General features: G+C 37.1%; 1 protein-coding gene across 2 annotated transcripts in view; it reads right to left on the reverse strand.

Moving 5' to 3' along the window:
• SHPRH (SNF2 histone linker PHD RING helicase) overlaps window positions 1-21177 on the reverse strand; it is a 42497-nt gene that overhangs the window by 17390 nt on the left and 3930 nt on the right. For both annotated transcript variants that reach the window (XM_027888187.1, XM_027888186.1), the window contains exons 5-15: window positions 20553-20809; window positions 18541-19236; window positions 15779-16030; window positions 14893-14971; window positions 12778-12941; window positions 12431-12687; window positions 9685-9806; window positions 7118-7206; window positions 5338-5427; window positions 3144-3251; window positions 1992-2134 (exon numbers count right to left, since the gene is read on the reverse strand). In XM_027888187.1, the coding sequence (XP_027743988.1) occupies window positions 1992-2134; window positions 3144-3251; window positions 5338-5427; window positions 7118-7206; window positions 9685-9806; window positions 12431-12687; window positions 12778-12941; window positions 14893-14971; window positions 15779-16030; window positions 18541-19236; window positions 20553-20809 (2257 nt within the window). The remainder of the gene's footprint in view (window positions 1-1991; window positions 2135-3143; window positions 3252-5337; window positions 5428-7117; window positions 7207-9684; window positions 9807-12430; window positions 12688-12777; window positions 12942-14892; window positions 14972-15778; window positions 16031-18540; window positions 19237-20552; window positions 20810-21177) is intronic.

The following is a 21177-nucleotide window of genomic DNA, read 5'->3' on the forward strand; positions in this document are numbered from 1 at the left end:
TCTTGTCTTATATTCAACTAGAGTACTTGTTGCTTTCACCACTGAGCAGTAACACTTGATAAGACACTGCTTTTTAAGATGTCATCTCATATTCTAAAATAAATTGAATAGGAATTAAGTTTTATCCTTATTTTATAAAATAAACATTTGAGTTGCAGATGGCTTTTTTGAAGTTATACAACCTATAAGCAGCAACAATTTAAGAAGATACTTTCTAAATACCTAATTTCAACTAAGAAAAAAAAAATCAGTATGACACAGACAAACATACAGATAGATGCATTTTCATACAAATTTTGCATGAACATACAAACAATGCTGTCCTCCTATTTATTTTGACCAGAATGTAGTATTATCATCCTCAAATGAAAACTCAAACAGGAAACGTTGATATCCAGACTTATAGACTGGTTGAGGTTGGAAGGCGCCTCTGGGTGTTGTCTTGTCCAACTGCTCTCCTCAAGCTGGGTCACCCAGAGCTGGTTGCCCAGGACCATGCCCAGACAGCTTTTGAGCATCTCCAAGGATGGAGACCCCACAACCTCTCTGGGCTTCCTTTGCCACAGCCCAATCACCCTGACAGTAAAAAAGCATTCCTGATGTTCACAGGGAATCTTCCTGGTTTTCAGTTCGTGCCCATTGCGTCTTGTGGTGAATAAAAAAGAGCTATACATATCTTTATTTAGATTATTCCACAGAATTAAGTTAAGGTACTGAAAAGTACAGGGTACATTTACTTGCAGCAAGGGCAAGAAATTGCGACCTTTTGGTATCATGATAGTAGAATAGTCATAGAGAAGGATACATCTTTATGTACTGAATGTGCATATCTTAAGTATTTAAACTTATGCACATGTACGCATTTTATAAGCACATTAGATATTTGTATACGTATGTATATGCATTTATATACATCTATTTATATATATTTTAAATATAATAAAAATGTATTTAACTAAAACCATCATTCAGAAAGACTGTATTTAAAAGCCTAAGTTCATGTATCTGAGAAAACTGCCTGAAGTTTAACCATGAGAGCACTGTCTCTCCTATGTCTCCCTTTTCTGTGATAAACTTGCAGAGCTTCAGCACAGAACATATGAGAGGAGGCTGGGAGAAAAGGGTCTATTCAACCTTAAACTGAGAATGCTCATGGGAGAGACCTTGTTGCTTCCTACATTTATCTCACTGGAAGCTACAGAGAAGACTGAGCCAAACATTTCTCAAAGGCAGCTGGTGAAAGGATCATGGACGCAAGATGCAACAGAGGAAATATTAACTAGATGAAAGGATTTTAATGTTTCTTCATTTCCACCGAGTGGATCAAACACTGGAAACAGGCTTCACACAGAGGCTATTGAATCTCCTCCTTGGAGACAACCTGAATTTAACAGGGTAAATCCCTGTGCAACCTGATTGGGTTGAATGAGCATAGGCCTGGATCTCTAAGCTGGGGGTTGGCCTAGTGACCTCTAGATGTCCCTTCCGAATCCACTGTTCTGTAATTGAACTCAAAAAACAGTGGTACTGTTGTCTCTAACACAAAAAAAACCCAAAATTCTTTGCTCAGAAAAACAGTGATGCTATCTTATGGTGTTACATAAGGATTTTCTCTGTCTACTTTCCATTTACACACGACAATTCCTTTTATAGGTTACTCAATTTTAATGTAATAAACTCTGAATCTTTCTTGATCAGCAGTTGCATGAGTACAGAAGACTGTAAAACCACAGTACAAAATACAGAAAATCATTTCCAAGAATGCTCACCTAAGAGAAAATGGTAATTCTCCTACTTCTCTTTTCAAGTCTTCTATATAGCCAGGGACTATATAGAAGACTTTTTCAGGGACTGGTTTTGAAACATAATTGCAGTCCAGATGCTCTGAAGCAAAAATGGCTGCCATTTAATTGCAACTGTTAGCATAAACTGATAAGAAGACCTGAACAGACTTAATTGTATTCATTAGCCTATTTTAGTTACTCTCTTACTTCTCTGCCATGGAGAGTTTATTAGTCTGCTGTTTGTAGTTGCAGGTTATTTCGTTTTGCACACGTTGAACAAGCTCCTCATCTATGGCATACTGTATTGCTGTCTGGATGACATCCAACCACCAAGGAGAACCTGAATGTATCTGTATGAAAAAGAACATATTTATCCTTGAACATTTAACAAAAAAACAATTTAATCATTGCAGCAGAATGACTCTTGAGGCCTGACTGCTCTTTAGGCCACCACTAAACAGACTGGTTAATTCCCCGAAAGTGGAGGATTGAGAGTATAATTAAAAAACAGCCCCTCTTCTGCTGAAGTGTAAGCACATGATTAAGAAACTTTCTACATTCTCATCTAGTTCTACACCTTCAAATTGCTTCAGTAGAGTTAGATTCACCAAGACTATCTACAGAGAACAGCCACATAGAGATACTGTGATCTCAAAGTTTCCTTCCCTCTCTCAGAAGGAGATGAAAAGATCATTTAATGAGAGAAAGCAACACTCTCTGTGAAATAAACAGAGCAACAAAAGTGACCTTATAATTTTAACAGTTGAAAGAAAATGAGTAAGTTTACCCCCTCATACGCTATTTGCCCTCATTTTATTATTTATTTACTATTATGCGAATGATAAACACCCTTTCAACTCAGGTGTTCATCAGTTCATTAAGAGTTTGCACTTTTGTCTGAAATCTGAATTGTCATATTGACTAAATGCAATTAAGCCCTAAGAACCATGACTAAATGCATGCCAAAAACCAGTTCCCTTGAAAGCAACTGAAATACCACCTGATACACCACAGAAATGCTTTAAGGCCCAAACCTATACCTTATTTACCTATATTACAGGTGAAGCACAGTTAATGTGAAACTCAAGAATGGTGTTAAACTATACTAGAATCATCCCCCACCATGTACTTCTGTTTTCAGTCATCTGTTCATCAAGTACTGTGTGCCTCTTTATGTGGGGAACACAGAGTATGTTTTCGGTCTGTGATGTGCGTGCATGCTGCTGAAGTTCCATTCCAAATAGGTCTTCCAAAAAACTGTTAGAAATAATAAACAGCTGGAGTTCTGGATACACAGATGAAAACAGTACTTTTAAAAAATCTCAAAATTCAGAGACAAAATATGTAAAAGGTGCCTGCCTTTCTCTGGAGCTCTCGAATGGTTTGAAGAACTGGCTGTAAGGCCTGATGGGCTTCTGCAACTTCTGCATTGGATTTACTCATATAATGTTGTCGAAGTTGTTCTGCCTGTATGGAAATAAGAGCTTAAATTATAGACAAATCATATTTAGGAGGAATAATGGAAAATGTAAAAACTCCCTAGCTACCAATATGTTTTAAAATGATTAGCTACCTATGTGCTACCCACTTTCATTTGTAATACTTGGCAGTATTTTTTTTTCCTCTAGAATCTAGCACTTATTAGTAAGCCCAAAAAACATTTGAGAGGACAAATTGCTACAAAGACGCTAACTATGCAACTTTGCTTTTGGACAAGCCCAAACAACACCACAGAAATACACTACATTACAAAAGGGAATTGGAATTTAACTCACTATTCCTACTTATCTGTACAATAAATGTGCTGAATAAGCAAACAATAAAAAGATCTCAGAGCAATCTGAGAACAGGACAATTGAACTTGTCTACATATAAAACTTACTCATAAAATAACAAAAAAGGCTTAAATTTCATTATTTTTAGGTGCATCAAAAATAATTCTTTCATAGAAATTAAATGGAAGTTACTTCTGACAGTGAAAATCCCACTTGATATGCAAGTGCCTCCACCATGATGCAACCAGTATCAGTTTATTTCATATTTTAAAAACTGATGAACAAACAACTTAGAAGTAATGTGTATCTTTCATCATTTCATACTGATTTCACTAGGTACCTTAATTTAGTGCATTTTAGTGTTTGTTTAAGTCTTTCTTCTTTTTGTTTGCTACTATTAAGATAATTATACCGTTGTTGCAGAGCCCAGTTTACCTGGAGTGGACAGGATTCTTGAGGATTTAGATGAGCTACTGGCAAAAGATAGCTACAAAAAACAACCTCTGCTTCACATTTATTAGCAAAATACAAATTTTCCAACCCCCTTTTTTATAACAATGCCAGGAGAAGGTGACATTTAGAAATTTCTGGAATTAAAGATCAACAAAAAAAAGGCAGTATTTCTATACAATTTCTATGAAGGTGCATAGAAATTTTACATAGATAAGAGAAAAAGTCTCATTAAAACAAAACAAAATATCCATACCTATAATTTCTGTAAAAATGATAAAATATCACCAGATATCTAAATAATAAGACAGATACTGATCAGGAGAGGCTGCAAGAACAGGGCCTGTGCAGCTTTGAGGAGAGAGGCTTAGAGGGTACTAAAGAACAGCCTTCCAGCAGCCAGAGGGAAACCACCTAGATTGGGAGCCAGGTATTTTACTGAAGTAAAATACATGGTAAGTGAACAAGGTACAACAGCTATAAACTGAAATGGGAGGTTCTGCATGAATTTTTTTTCCCTACTATGAAAATAGTGAAGTACTGAACAGGTTACTCAGCTAAGCTGTGATATCTCTTTCCTTGGAGGTTTTAATGGCCCAACTGGATAAAGACCTGAGATATCCAGTCAGAAATCAATGTTGACCCTCTGAGGGGTCAAATACTCTGAGGTTTAACTAGTGACATCCCAAGTCCCTTTCAACCCAGATAATGTCACAATAATGACACTTCTTTGCAAATGTGGTCCATATGTCCACTGCAAGTAACCCTGTGGGAAAGAGTAATCCCACTATTTTGCCAGGTATTTCCCAGTTAAGATTAAGGATATAGTCAAACAGGCTAATGAACACAGAAAATGATACATAGTGACTTGCTCATCTGTGCCAAGAAAAATTAAAAACTTCACCTAGAGAAAACTGACTATTTACAATTAAAAATGAGGGAAGCTAAAGAAAACGTGAGGAAATGAAGGACTCAGAAGAATTCAGGATGACACATTCTTTTTCAGTGACATCTATCTAAGTGATGTTCGTAGGAACATTGTGGGGATGGGGAAGTAACATTTTAGAGAGAAAAATTATTAAAAGCCCCATAAAACACACTTACAACATAACAGAGGCCACCAAGCATTCAGAACAGCAGTATTTTACTGGACATTTCTGCTCTCATCTCACACACTAAACTCATGATTTTAATAAGTTGAAGGGAAATTTATATAGTTAACTTTAACCCCATTTAATGTTATTTCTTTAGCTAGAGGAAATACTGAAGGAGAAAAAATAAAAAAGTGCTCTTCAAAATGTATTTATATGAAAACAAACTCTGTTTACCTCTTCTGCAAGTCGGCTATCACGCAAAGTTGGGGGAATTCCTGGGTGCTTTGCCAACAATTCCATCAAATTATGTGTAGAATGAAGTCTCTAAATATACAAAAAGTCAACAGCAATCATGAAAAAAATCCATTGCAACATCTGTGACAGGAAAAGCTTGAACAGCAATGAAAGCTTACAGTAAGAAATTAGTATGCATTTAAAATTAGATTTATTTTTTTTCTGTTAATCTGGAGCATCTTATAAAGAACAGAAACATTCCTTTCCTCATTTTACTGAGGTAGGAAACAATAAGAAATTAAAGACTTTAACATCTCAAAAGTAAATCAGCAAGTTTGATACCAGGTCATCAGATACTCACCCATACTCACCCTACTAATTAAAACAGCCCTTGACTATTATGGAAGACAAATTATTTATCTCAGAGCACATTTTTTTGTAAAGGTCTTTTAGAATATTCTAAGGAAACAACTCATTTATCCCATCTACAGCAAAATAAAGTTTAAAGGAAAATACCAAATCCCAAAAGCTTAGTTTTTCATATTTTCACTATTCTTAATAAAAAATTACTGAATAAAACATGACTTTTTGTTTATTTTTATGGAAAATAAACTTGATTATTAATACAAGGCAACTCTATTCCTCTTCCCTAGGTTCCCCCTGTGTATCCCAAACCTCCACTATATCATGAACCTGTACCTCTCTCACCTCCTGGATTCACTCCATCTTTGTCCTATTACTATCTGAAGAGGAATGGTCAGTGTGGTTTGCCATTATCTTTAAGAGCTAAACCTACACAACTGAGAAGTACTCAACAGAATTTAAGTTTTATTACCAAAGCAATATTAGGTAGCATGTATTTTGAAGGGGGGGGGGGAAGCTTTATTGGATGGCATAATCCACTAAAACAGTTTAATTAACAACCCTGTTATGAGTATCTTAACAAGTTTATGCTAATATGGCTACGCTAAAGGAAAAAAGCCACCAGGAAGTCACAAAGGAGAAGGAAGAATCAAATATCAGATGACCACACTGAAGACAATCAAACAATAATTTATTTAGCAAAGCAAGCAAAGAGACAACTGATCACTTCTTATTTATCTGTCATTAACATTTTAAGTATCTTGTTATGCTGAAGAGAATCTTGGTCAATTTAGCACTGATATTTCTTCAAGAAATCTGAAGATGTTACTTAGAAAACCACTGCTTTTTTTACCAATAAAATATGTTCATATTTTTAATATAGTATTCAAAATGCATGAAGACAAATGTCTGAAGAGAAAATTCACTTTGATTCTTTTTCATGTTTTGATGCCCTTTTATCTTCTCCAGTGCAACAATTTTATTATTCTCAATCATTTGGCACATTAATATCACAGCATCCTATATTTGCAGGATGTAATGTAGCACCATTAATGTGAGCAGTCACAGTCACATGCACAGGTCTAGGAATTCAGCTTGTTAAGTTTATTGCAGAACAGCAGGTGGAGATCACACACTGCTTCAGGGACATCATGAAGACTCACAAGTAAGCTTTTAGAAATATAGTATCTTTTTTCCATTAAAAAAAAAAAAAAAGAGAAAAGGAAACATAAAGGTCACAGAACCAATTCCTATCTAAATCACCGGACAGATTCCTATCTAAAGACTGTGATCATGACAGCACGCTGAAATGATAATTCAGCACACCACTAGGAAGAAAAAAAGACTGACCTGTTAAGTTAAATCTAAAGTATTCCAGTTCTTAACTACATCTTTTTACATTTCAGTGCTCACTCACTTGCAAGGAATCTGTTTTGAGCTTTTCTTTGTGCTCTTCAGATGATCTTAATACTTCTCTGTACAGCTCCGCAGCCAATGCATATTCTCCTGAATTAAAAAAAGAGTAACAAAAACACAGACATATTGTGTTGGTTTTTAAATATACAAGCAGCCGTGACTGACCTTGATGTAACAAGAGTTACATCACTCGAAACACACTAAGATGTTTACAGAGAGTCTGTACAAGTGCTTGTCTTCAAGAAAATCTTTTCTATTCATTCTACACCCCTCCCACCACCCCAAAAAATAAAGGTAAAACCCAGAGTATTATATTCTACAAAAACGACACAATTTCCAAATGAAATATCTTTTGTGACTGCCAAATCTGTAGACCTCTTAATCTTTAAGTATGTATACATGGTTGCATAAGGCCAAAAAATCTCACGTTGCCCTAAAAAAAAATCATCTGCAAGTCACTGCAGTGATGCATTGCTAAATTTGCACTGCAAATGCATTATTCACTCTTCTAGTGAGAACAATGAAATTTGTGTCACACTTCAGAAATGCAGAAATGATTAAGTGCATGCAGGGAGCATAACTACTGATGTAAGCTGCCAACATCACAATCACTTCTCTGAAAATAGATTATATAAATTAAAAAGAAAAACAAAATTGAAATTGCATATGGAAAAGCAGGGAAAAATAAGTTTTAATTTTCTTTTCTCAGTTGAAGGAAATTTACTTTGCATTAATAGTCTTAGAGACCCTTAAAACATGGTGAAGGACAGGGACAAGAAATGTATAAAGACATAACAGAGTAAAACAAAAATCATCTTCCTCCATATCTGGAAGTGTAAAAATCCTATGTCAACAAGATTTGTTGCTGCTTACGTTGAAAGTATTGCCAGTTGTAAGGGTGTAGTCCTGCAGTATTGAATTGCCATTACTAGCAAGAGGCCAAAAGCTATGTGCTGAATTTGCAAGGCCTCAAGCTTGAAGCTTGTCAGGCCTCCTTTGAATTTTGACTGACCTGGACCTTTTACTTGGCTTAGCTGTGCTACAGCAATTTCTGTCATTTGCTGGTGTCTATGGCTAATTTTTAATTATTTTTTTAAGCTTTTGTTTATCTTTGTGTGGTACAAACACAGTTATATATAGATAGCAGTAAAAAGCAGTTATTCCATGTAGAATGAGATATTTACAACTAACACAATGATGTAGTGTAAGGAAATACAGCCTAGTAACAATAGGAGAGGCCTTGAGAAGTAAAGATATAGGATGCAGTGTAGAGTACAGCCATGGGATGCTAAGAGATGGTGCACAGGCTTGGCAGTGAATAAGAAAGCCATGGCTATAAACAACTCACCCACAGTCAAAGAAATGCAGGCTTAGAGCTGGACAAAACTGGTTTTAGGGGCAACAAAGAGAACAAAGAAAGAGTATGTAACATTCATAAAAGGCATTATGTACAGTAAATTTGGTGTTTTCATGGAGCTGCAGACCAATGAAGAAAGGGAAAGATGCAAATGTATGCTAGCAAACATAAAAATGACCCTTGTGTAAGGAAGAAACCGTCAACACAAATATCTTATTCTTCCTGATGAAGGTAGTGACAACTAGTGATAGCACTGCCACCACCTCTATGAAACCACTGACTTTAGGATCGAGAAGGGATTAAGTAGAAAGGTGAGCATAAAAGCAGGACCAGCAGTATAAGCACATAACTGCAACTGTTACTCTTTTTTTGCCTGTAAGAATTAGATCTGGACTAATAACATTTAGACCTATAAGATTTCGACTATAGGAAGAATAAATTTGTGGCTTCACGTATGTGTAAGGTGTGCTCCCTTCTCACTGATAAAGAAGACTGAGTGTAATAATAATACTGGGGAGGGAGTTACAGACCAGAACTCTGCCTCAGTCCTGCTTTTGTTTCTCACCAGATGAAATTTTCATCAATCTGCTTCTCAAAACAAGCCAAGCCTAATTTTTGTTTGTAGTGTATTTTAGAAGTGTTTCATCTACACATAAATCTTTTTAAGCACTTAATTCTATCTGAAACACTTATCTCCATCCTGCAATCATAACAAAGTATTTCAAACCTACTAATTACTAACTACAGATTAGAGAATCTGAATGTAGCCTTTCTGTAAGGCAAGTAACAGATAAGGCAGTTTGCCGGTTTTCCTCTCTGAAGGAAGACTTTAACATGAGCTGGAAAAATTCAAACAGCTTGTCAACTTTAGAGGAACTTGGAAAAGAGGACTTTTTTCTCATTTATAACTACATAATTTTAATTAATTTTCATTTTGTTTAACGGCATTCAAGATGAATATAGTTATTTTTGCTTCCCATTCAAAGTTTTTTTTTCCTCACAATTCAGACAAAATCTACATGGACAGAGCTGTAGAGCAGGCAGCAGGGAAGAGATTCCACAGTCAGCGTAGCAGTTTGCATGGCAGGGGGCACAAAGGAAGCCCAGAAAGCAGTACTGATAAAACAAAAGCAGGTTAAGGACAAATACACAAGTATGGCTTCTTTTATCCTCCCAGTACATACAGATGCACTACAGCCATCCAATCTTACCTTTAATGATATGGATACCAGCTAAGCCATTAAGAGCACACACCAGCTGCCGGTGAGCTTCTTCACACTCCGTTCGACATTTCTTTTGCAGAGATGCTAACAGTTCCTCCATGGTCATGGTGCTGAAAAGGAGAACAAATGGCTCAAATCTGAAACAAAATCACAATACTGAAGAAGTAAAACTGTCATGCTGTGCAGCATAAAAGATGGTTACTTGCATCCAACATACTGTATAATTTTTTTTATATTGATTTATTTATTAAAAACCCCCTAGCTGTCAGCCTTGCTTTCTACTACAGCTTTCCCCTAACTTCAGTGTGTTGAGAGGTGGACATGGCCTAAGAAGAGAAAGAAATAGTAAGCAAGAAGAAAATTAGAACTAGGTAAAATAATCCTTCACAGGGAAAAATACTTTGCTCTACCTGTTAGTGTGAACTAGAAACAAGAGAAAATAGACCTCATTTTGCCAAAAGTTGTCCAGATGAAAACAGCTATGAAAGACTACATTCCCACTCTCTGCTACCAGTCTAAATACAGAAAGCACATGAGGTATCAATGTAAAGAGGAAAAATGTGTGAAATGAAAACAGGGAAAATAAGCAAAAATAATTTTAAGCTTCCTTTTCTACTTCTGTCATTTTTGTAAATTATGAAAGGGATTTAGTTAGAAGAAAATTAATATAAAAATACAGGACATGGAGAGGTAAGGGAGAGAAGTAGGAAGAGAAATTAAAAAGAAGCAAGGCAAAAGCATGAAGAACAGGATGGAGTAAGGCCATGGGACAAAGAACCTAAGCACAAAGAGGACTGATAGGAAGAGACAGGAGAGTGAACAGCAGCAACAGCCTACCTGAGCTGACCTGAGGCTGCTTCTATGACCAGTTACTGCTGTTAGACCAGACACTACCCTCCTCCCCTGAAACTCTGCTCCTCAGCCTCATTCACCTTTAGAGAAGAATTTACTCTTTGGCATTTACACTGTGGAACAGAGTTAAGACTTGATGTAACTCCTGCTCAGAGCGTGACCAAATTATGTGGGAAGGATACACTTTCCTAGACCTTTATTTTATCCTCTTTGCAACATTGTTCCAGTTACAGCAACTCATTTTTGGGTGTATGCTACACTGTTACACTACACAGAGCAAGCTTTAAATCAATATAATCACTATTCATGTATTCTGTATTCTGCAGAGGTAATGGCAAATACACAGTACCTGCATACACTGATACTTCCACCATTGCTACTTACCTTTTATTTTCAGAACCATCGGCAGTTTCAAGAAAAATTATAAAAGCAGAAGGATGTACATATAAAATATGCTATTTGATACACAGCCTGAGAGTACCAATTAAGACAAAAATAAGAGCTTTTTTACTCAGTTAAACTAGGAAAACTCTAACAGCGAATTTCTTCATTATTTTCATACATATAACCAAAGCCAGGAGCCAAATCTTCTCTTTGTTCTGGTACTGTCTACTGCTGCAGTCAAGGTTGGTTCACAAAATAGATATGTAAATAGTGCTTTCTTTGTACATGTGATTTTAAGAAAGATTTAATTTTCATTGCTGGTTTTTCCACCACAGTTACTATGTAGCTGTCACTGTGCAACCACTCCAGCAAAATCAACACAGTACTAAGCAGTTCCCAGCCTACTCGGCTCAGTTTACACATTTCATTTATACAACATTGGCTCATTTTAATGCGAATAATCTTATACAGGTGGAAATATAGATTTCTCCTTTGTTTGAGTCCTTGTTTCCACACTAGCAGACTGTTAGACAGAAAGTGCTACAAGCACAGCATCTAACCATTCGTCTCTGCTGCAGTAGGTGCAAAGTCAGTTTCAGGTACTTAGGCACCACAGATGCCCTGTGTGAGAAGACGGAAGGAGTAGGACACAAAACTTCATAAAAGCATAGAAAGAGATTGAATAGAATGGATGAACAAGACTAGGACACAGCAGAAATAACACTGGCAGTGCTAAAGGTTTAAGTTCTTCTCTGCCTGTAGCTTAAAAAAACCAGTCACTGCTCTGAGAGTCTGGAATGGAAATAGCCTGTTCTTTCACAGCCTCCCTCTAATTGTTTGAAAGTGTAGCAGCTATGTTTTGCAATAGGGCTAGCAACATGCTTTTGGTCTAACAAATGCTGAGACCAAACCGATACTTAGAGCACACTTGTGAGGATGATCTTGAAAGCATCCAAAAAAAAAACCCAAAAAACAAACAACCAAACAAAAGGAAAAAAAGCATTTGTACAGTTTTCAAGTTTGGATCTACATTTAAAAATTCTGCAACCTCACATTAACATTTTCTTTGAACTAAATAATTATTCCATTCTGTTGATTCATTTTGTTCATTTTTCTTACTCATGAACACAAGTTTTGTAAGAGACAAAAGAAAATCAGGGGCCTTATTTGAAACTGAAGAAGAATCCGCTTTGCTTCACACTTAACCTGTCACCTGCAACACCCCAGTATCCATCAACATCATAAGGTTAAAATGCTACTGGAAAATCAAATTGTCTCTCAGTACTATGTTCTTTACCACAAGAATTACACTAGCAACCCTACTGCACCTTATTCATCTTCTGAGGTCAGATTAGCTTCATGTACCGTATTTGCAAATTTAATTAAAGACGTTTAAAATTAGGCTTGAGATGAGAATGGTGCAAGATCTTGCACTGTTGGGGACAATCAGAGTTTTCCTCTGGATAAAGCAGGTCTTTTAAGAAATTACAGAATTCACCTTTTCTGTAATGGCAAAAACTCTCCCCGAACAGCTTGTGGATGACAGCAGGCCTGCCTCAGCCGTAGCAATGGGTATAGTATGGAAGTCACAGTCCTTCTATCTAGGCTGCTAAGCTTAAGAGTCCAGTCTGAAATCTTCCTGAGTTTTGCCAATGCATCCTGGCAGCACACCTCGTGCTGGCGATGATAGAAGTGTCTCTCCACAGGAGAGAAGTGAAGCCAGTGTATATTTTCTGTCTGAGGGGGTATTTGAATCTGCAATTAAAGAAGAAAATAAGTAATTTTGCAAATAAAACTACTGATAAATGATGTTCAGGAATTTTAAAACTCAAAGCTCTTATTTACTTGGTCAATCACATCCTTCTTTGCTGATCTCCACATTATCTTCGCAATTAGACTGTAGAGAGGCCGGGGATTTTTCCTACAATAAGGTCGATATAAAAGTTGGTCCCACCAATGTTTGACCCAGTAAGGATCAACTCCAAGAAAAAGGACTAATCCATACAGATCTGCCAAGAAAAGAAAGTGTTTTAGTGCAGCGTTTGTGTTTTAACACTTCACAACACGCCTCCAAAAAAAATTAACTTTCATACAAAGGCTACCAGGCATAAAACAACTACCTTCTGGCCACTACCTTCTGCACTTCTTTTCCAGTCATTTCCTCATCAAAATATTTAATTTTAGGCAAGGGACTGGGTAGGGGAAGGTGGGGGTTCTCTCCTTTAGCTAGCTGTTGATTTCCACACAACTTGCAGGAATATAGCTATTTGTGAGATACTTTCCTAATTTCAAGTTTAGCAGATAAAAGCGACGAATTTAAACCTATTCAGAGCAGAGGCAAGAGGTAGAAATTACATGACTGCATATGGTTAACTGGGTTTGCCAGGATTTTCTAAAACAACATTGCTCAGTATCATTACTTCACAGCCTGCTGTGCACCAACTGTTTGCTGCCCACCATCCTAGAAGGGGTTGCAATTCAGAAGACTTTCACTTCTCTGCTAAGGCATAAGGAAGTAACAAAAGACACTTTATTGTTTTCTTGCTAATTGAGAGAATACAATTTAGTTGCTAATTCTGCCTAATTCAGAAATCCATCACTTTTTGTAATGAAATTTAAGGACATTCTGACTTTAATCCTGTGTCTAAAGCTTATTGGAAAAATACAGAAGCACACATTTAAATGCTGCGAGTGGACAATGCCAAAACAGAAATATGTGATGGTATCTTGTAGTTCCTAAAGATCTGGTGGTTGCATTCCTTTTTCTGTTAGGTTTATGATCATTTTGTATTCAGCTGAAAGCATCACGACATTCATCAAGTATATCATAGACAAGGGGAAGAAAAATCCTGGGAATCATTTCTATGCAAGAAGCAATTGTTTACCCAGAGGTCCTATCCCCCTGTATTACAGCAGCAGTGTCACAGATTGAAATGAGTCAGCAGCTTTCATCCCGTAAGTGATGGAGGCTGCCTTAATATAGCCTGAGAGACTGTCAATACGTATTATGGACAATATGACATTTCAGATATTTATTAAATCAAGACTATCACACATAACGACTTGAAGAAATTAATCATGACAAAATAATCTATCAGTTCCTTCTACAGGGTTTGATTTATTAACTATGTATTCTCACAACTATCGTGTGTATTTATAAATTTAATTCACAATTCCATAATGAATTAATCTACAATATTGACTTTTATAATTTGGTATCCATACAACAGTCCACAAATGCTTACACTGATTTATCCGCTTTAAAACTCGTTGCCTCAGCGTGTACTGTATATTATAAATCCATCAGAGAACACAGGGAGACAGAGAAGTTAGTCAGTTCCTTTTCTTTTTCTCTCTCTCTCTGAAGCTTGTCTACAGAGGCTGAGTACTTCACAAAAATGACAAAATTAATGACACCTGCTAACATACAGCTACCTACTTCACACATCTCAATTCATTAAGTCCTTACATAAGGACTTAGGAAAGTTTCATAAGCTTTAGCACGATTTTCAGAATTTATATTCATGGCAGTTGATACCCACAGTAGTTCATACAGGGCTATGCAAAAGGCAAATACAGCTTTGCTTGCTGTATTTGACAGCTTAAAGGATTCTGTAACCAGAGCAGACTACCTATAGCTGCAACAGAGAAGGGTTAATATTTACCCACTCTGCTAAGAGAAAACAGAAGAATAAACTTGAATCAGCTGTTAGACATACGGCTTCTCTGCTGTCCAAAGTATCTGTCTAATTAAGGGAAACAAAAAGATTCAAGCTCTGCAATTTTTATATTGATAAAAGTATTGATGGCTTTATTGCATGCTTAAAGTTTATGGCTTATCAAGTCAGAGTACCTAATCAATTTAAAGCAAAACTAGCAGATGTTTTAACTGCTTCAAAGCACTACGTAATTATCAGCATAAAGAAATCCCACAGATGACACTGCTACATAAAATCTCACCTTCTAATCCTCGCTGCACAGGAGTACCACTGACACACCAGCGATTGATTCCACTTAAACGGAGCGCCATTTCAGCAGCCTAGTAAAAGGAGATAGAGCCAATGGTAGGAAACGGAAAACAAAGAGTGGAACACAGTGTGACAACATTTAGACCTTATTTTTGAGAAGTCTGAACATCTTTTCAATATGTAACATCAGCAGATTAGAAGCTGCATCAGTACAATATATTATGAAAATGTATATAAAATTTCTGAGCTTTCTGAAGGTAACTGAAAGCTGATAAAAGCCACATCCTCTTCTGAGTAATAAAGTGCAATTAAGAGTTCCCAGAAGCCAAATAGATAGCAAAAGAAAATGTATGTTAAAAAAAAATTAAAAAATTAAAGCTCATAAGCCATTACATAAGTAGCATTTTTGTCTTTTTGTCTTGGGCAAAAAGACCGGACAGACACTAATTAAAATAATCTCCCCCTGCAGACTGTATCCCTCGGGTTTGCAGACAGACTGTTGACTATTTTAGCTTCTAGACCCAAAGGACATATCTATGCCTCTGAATCATTCCACTGAACAGGCTAGTGTCTTGTTTGAAACTATCAAACACCGTACACAACACGATGACCTAGTTCTTTACACTGTCAGTATAGATTATATGTTAAGCATTTTTTGAGCTGGATATACTTCACAGTCTGCCAAAATTCCAACAGGAGAACCATTTAATAGTAAGTATCTCCAACAGAAAATTCACTTCTACAGAACAAGTGACAAGGACAAATTACTTGAGTGCACTGAACGTTAAGAGGGGGAGCTGGAAATCTACTGCATTATTTACAATAAACTTGTCAAAACCTTTTCAAGTTAAATGAACGCATGACCAGTAACGTCATACCTTTGCAGTAGTGCACTCAACCATTTGCGCTTCATCGAGGCAGATCCTCCACCACTCCACTGCTACTAAGGGGCTTGGGATGGCCATGTACCGCTTCTGGTTCCTGAAGCGGCGCCCGTCTTCGCTGTTGCTGTGGGGGATGTCCACATAGTTCAGTTCAGTGCGCAGGACGTCGTACGTGGTGATAACCACCTCCTGCTCTGCCAACATGTGTGGCTGCAGAAAGCCGTGCTTCTTCACACCTTGATACACCTACATAGATTTATATTCAATAGCACAATAGCAAAGAAAAGGTCAGAGAGACAATTTAATAAAAATGCCAAAATAGCAGTAGAGCTTAATGCATGCATCCTTCCAGCAATGCTGCTCATTAATATGAAACCATTCATACAATCTGTATTCACAGAGTAGCATGGTGGGAAATACATCTAAGTAGCATAATAATAAATACAAGACAGTCACTGATACAAAATTTTTATGTACAATTATTTATAATGGTGCAAAACATTTTTTCTCCTTTGAAAAAGAGAGGACTTCATTACTTTCTACAACAGTTTTTGGTGTAATTTGCTGTTATTTGTTTGAAGAATAAGTATTCTGTAACGCTGTATGGCACAACACTATGTAAGTTACATGTCCAGTCTTTTCTCCTTTACTGTAGATGCATTACCTTTCTTCCCATTGCCACAATTTAATGGATGATTAGGCAGAGATATGCAGCAAAATATATAGTAACTAGAAATGGTACTCCGAGTAAAGTTTTGCCTACAAAAGGATTTCTATGGAGACTTATGATATGAAAAAAAATACCCTAGTAAGAAACAATTTATGTGCACCAACAGAATATTTTTATAAACCTCTCATACTGACATTGGTTTTATTATCAGAAGTACTTATCTCCCTCATAATTTTAAGCCAAAACATTTCAGAAGCATAAAAAAATTAAAATAATTGCTCTATACCCCATAATGATCAGCACATGACTTCACTGTTAACCATACCTTTTCTTCCAGTAATAATCATCTTCTACATTTGTGCATATGGCAACGGTGTTTCTGCTAATTGAAAGAAACACCTGCAGAAAAGTTCCTTCTTTTCAGCCCCAGAGTGGGACAACAAAGCATGTGCAACCAGGCCATTGCACATGAAAAAAAAAGAGCGAGAAGGGCGGGTGGGAGGGGAAGAAAAAAGAAACAAACAAACCAAAAGGAGCATGCTCACTGAAGCAAACAAGAAGAAATAAATAGCTGTCAGAGTCTAATGATTTCTTCAAGTCTTTACTAACAGATTTTCTGGAGGTTTATAACTTGGCCAAGGTTTGGTTGTTTTCACAGCAGCAGGAAAAGACAACCTGCCACAAAGCAAGACCTACTGATGAATTTTAATTTCTTGCTTATTACATAAAACCATTAGAATTTCCCATGGGTTGTAGGCAGTTGGAAGACTAAAAAGCACACTCCACATGCAATGCAAAAGCTGTTAACGTGGGAAACCAGTTCTTTTAAACATCTCCTATATTTAAACACCTCCACTACCTTTGTTTTACCTCTACAGAAAATAACCCCCCAAATTTTCATTTTGAAGCAACACTGAAAACAAATCTTGCTTACAGTTGGCAGTTAAAAGAAAATGAAAACAATCCCTTAGAATCACAGGTATCACACAGTTTCATGTACTGACAGTCAGTATTTAAACCATTTTACTATTACCATGTAAATCTATTTCTGATAATTTTCATCCAAGCTGGTATAAAATTTGGACTGGGCCCTAGAAAAACCACAGGAGTTTTACAAGTTTGTGCACTAAATCTAATTAGACTGATCACACATATGGCACTGGAGGCCTAGAATTCATTTATACATAGGGCATCTATGCATAACAGTTGAAGGTACAAATATATCCCTGAAAACAAAGTTATATCAATCTACTACTACTGTTATTTTATTCAAAATACAAGGGATCTATGGTTTTCAAAGCACTAGATCATTACAAAGGTTCTTGACTACTAAAAAGTCAAGGACAAAACTTGACTACATTGGCAATAAAAGACAATGGCTACACTTGAATACTGTGATAACTACATATTAAAAAATCCTGTATAGCATTATTTACTGTAAGTATAATTAGCTTTATTTTAGTACAAGGCTATTAGAAATAAAGTAAAAGGACAATACATGGTCTTCAAGTAAGCAATATCTGAATAAAGAGGCAATGCCCAAGTTGTAAGGGTGTTGTTTTCAGTAAATACCAAGGCACAAGACTTCTTTTATAAAGCCTGAGAACCAGAAACGCAAAACTACGCTCTTTACCTACTGTAACGTTTTTTATCTAGAACAAAATGAGAAGCAAGAGTCAGAGAGCTGCTTAGGTGCAAGTGTACAGTGAGATGACACTCAAAACACCTACAGTCAGGGCTTTTTAAGTTCCTTGGTAGTCTTTTAAACAGCCTTCCCTCTTAGAAATCACCAGTTGTTGCAACTGCTCAAAATTTGCTTCCATTTCCTATAGATACCTAGTCCACTGTATTATCTCTCAGTGACCAACTAAAAAGGGAAAAACTTAAAAACTAATTCCAGACAGTCTTTCTGGGACACTGATGCACAGTGTGATGCCAAAGCATAGGTCTACAGCAGGAAATGTAGAATTCTGACATTGAGGACAAAGAGATCTCTGAACTTCAAGTAAGTAATGCAGAATGTCTGACAGGAAGCCCTGAGCCTTGATAAAATAACTCCCCAGAACATGAAGCTATATAATCTCACCAGAACGCGAAGAGAGGATGATCTTACATGCCTGTTGATCTCATCTACCCACTGATGACAAATAGAACTTGGAGAAATTATCAGAGTTGCTCCTGTCGGAACTGGTTTCATTGCCACAAGGCAATGGGGACAGTAGAAGGGCCTGCTCTTCAGGTTTTCCTCTTTGTAGTTCACACATTCTGCATGCTGCCATAAGTAGCATTTCAGGCACTGCACACGAGCTTTGTAGTCAGCTAATCCAAGCTCACCACAGATGCATTCAAAACGATATTCAGAGGTATTAAATGGAAATACAGAACTGGTATGTTGTACGCTACTGTCAGCATGTTCTTGGGAATGTGAGGACTGGACCTTTGGGATTTCCTGTTGAACATCAGTTGTACTTTTAGAAACATCAAAATCAGGATGACTACTCTTGTCACTGGAGACAAGGAGGCTGCCATGCAAATCCGGAGATTTTGGGATGACAGTTTCCTGCTTAACATTATTCTCTTTTACAGAGTTCTCATGATCTGCTTCAGATTTCTTGTTATTTTTGCTGGTTGTACAATAATCATGTTCTTCCATGGTAATATCCACCCGTGAAGCAGTTTTACAGATGTGTTCAGATGTGACACCACTATTTTTTGATTCTTTGGTTTCAGTTTTAGCATCAGTCAGCTGCTTCTTCTGAGTGTTTTCTGAAGTCTTTGCTACCTACAAAGTAAAATTAACCAAGAATGTCAGACTTTATATACAGAATTGTCCAATGCTGTTCAATGTCTAGCAGTGCTATTTAATGTTTCCATTAATGACATAGACAAAGGGATTGAGTGCACCCTCAGGAAATGTGCAGATGACACCAAGCTGAGTGGTGCAGTTGGCACATCTGAAGGACAGGATACCATCTGGAGGGACCTGGACAAGCTTGAGAAATGGGCCCATGGGAACCTCATGAGGTTTAACAAGATCAAGTGCAAGTTACTGCATGTGGGTCAGGGCAACCCCCAGTATCAATACAGGCTGGGGGATGAACAGATCGAGAGCAGCCCAGGGGAGAAGGACTTGCGGATGCTGGTGGATAAGACACTGGACATGAGCCGGCAACATGCACCTGCAGCCCAGAAAGCCAAATGTATCCTGGGCTGAGTCAAAAGTAGCGTGCCCATCAGGGCGAGGGAGGTGATTCTGCCCCTCTACTCTGCTCAGGTGAGACCTCCCGTGGAGTACTACATAAGAAGGTCACAGACCTGTTGGAGCAAATCCAGAGAAGGGCCACCAGGATGATTAGAGGGATAGAGCACTTCTCCCACGAGGAAAGGCTAATAAAATTGGGATTGTTCAGCCTGGAAAAGGCTACAGGGTGACCTAATTTCAACATTCCAGTACCTGAAGGGACTAGTTACAAGAGTGTATAGCGACAGGACAACCTGAAAGACAGTAGCTTTAAATCAGATACTAGGAAGAAATTATTTACTATGAGGGTGATGAGACACTGGAACAGCTTCCACAAAGGAGTCCCTGGAAGTGTTCCAGGCCAGGATGGATGGGACTTTGGGCAACCTGGTCTAGTGGAAGGTGTCCCCATGGCAGGAGGGGCTGGAAAACAGATGATTTTTAAGGACTCTTCTAACCCAAATTACTTTCTCTTTTTTTTTTTTTTAAACATATAAACACATCAGGGCATAGATATTAAGGTTTTGTATCAATTTCCAGTTTGAGGATTTGGTTAATGTTTACCAGTGTTTAAAAAAAACACATTCACAGTAAGAACAAAGCAATTTCCAGTGCCACTATTTTACAAGATTCATGACAGATGTAGTTAATACTTTAGCACCAAATTTGATCTATGTATGATTTCTGCTTCTTTACTCTTGCATGTCAAAGCAAATGCTGCTGTTTTCCTCATTTTTAGCAATAAGTCAGCATCACTGAACTAGTGCACACAGAAAACACAGCTCCAAGTAGCATGTAACCAGTAGAAAAAATATCTGTCTTTTCAAAAATAAGGTAACTGTGGCAGCACGTTTTACCTGCTCTTTGGTTCTTTCTCGCTTCTTCTGTTCCTTGTAATTCTTTCCCAGCTTGAAAGACCCAGCCAGACCATGTCCTTTGACTTGCTCTACTACATGTTCTGCAATTAGTTTTTCTAGAGTTCTTTTGAGAAGCCGTCTATTTCTCTGTGTGTCATACCTATAAATAGCACTGATGTACTTAAATATTGCAACGATGGATGCTCCTTTCTTCACATTCATTTCTTTTACAGCTGCTAATATCATCACTCGTAAGCCTGTATGTAGAATCAAAGCAAAACAACTTACAGCTCAGATAAAATGAAAGTTACCTCAGAGAATGCATATTAAGGGAACTCTAAACATAGTGTTCATCTAAAAAAAAAAAGCAAAACAAAGACAGACAGCAGTTTTGACAATGCTTGAGGCAGCTCTGAAAATTGCTACTTTGCAGTGAATCCGAGACAATATTTGACAGCAATAGAAATAAGTCACTCAATTTTCTCATTGAGGCGTAAAAAAGATAGTGTATTTCAGTTAAATGCATGAACTCTTTTACAAAGACCTTTAGTTATATGTAGCTCTGTAGCTCAGAGTTCTGAGTTGTTAACTTTACTTTTAACTGTGGATTACTTGTTTGTAGCAT

Source organism: Empidonax traillii, unplaced genomic scaffold (genome assembly GCF_003031625.1).
Source record: "Empidonax traillii isolate 1590-97213 ecotype Southwest subspecies unplaced genomic scaffold, ASM303162v1 scaffold235:size1242204, whole genome shotgun sequence".
Taxonomy (NCBI): domain Eukaryota; kingdom Metazoa; phylum Chordata; class Aves; order Passeriformes; family Tyrannidae; genus Empidonax; species Empidonax traillii.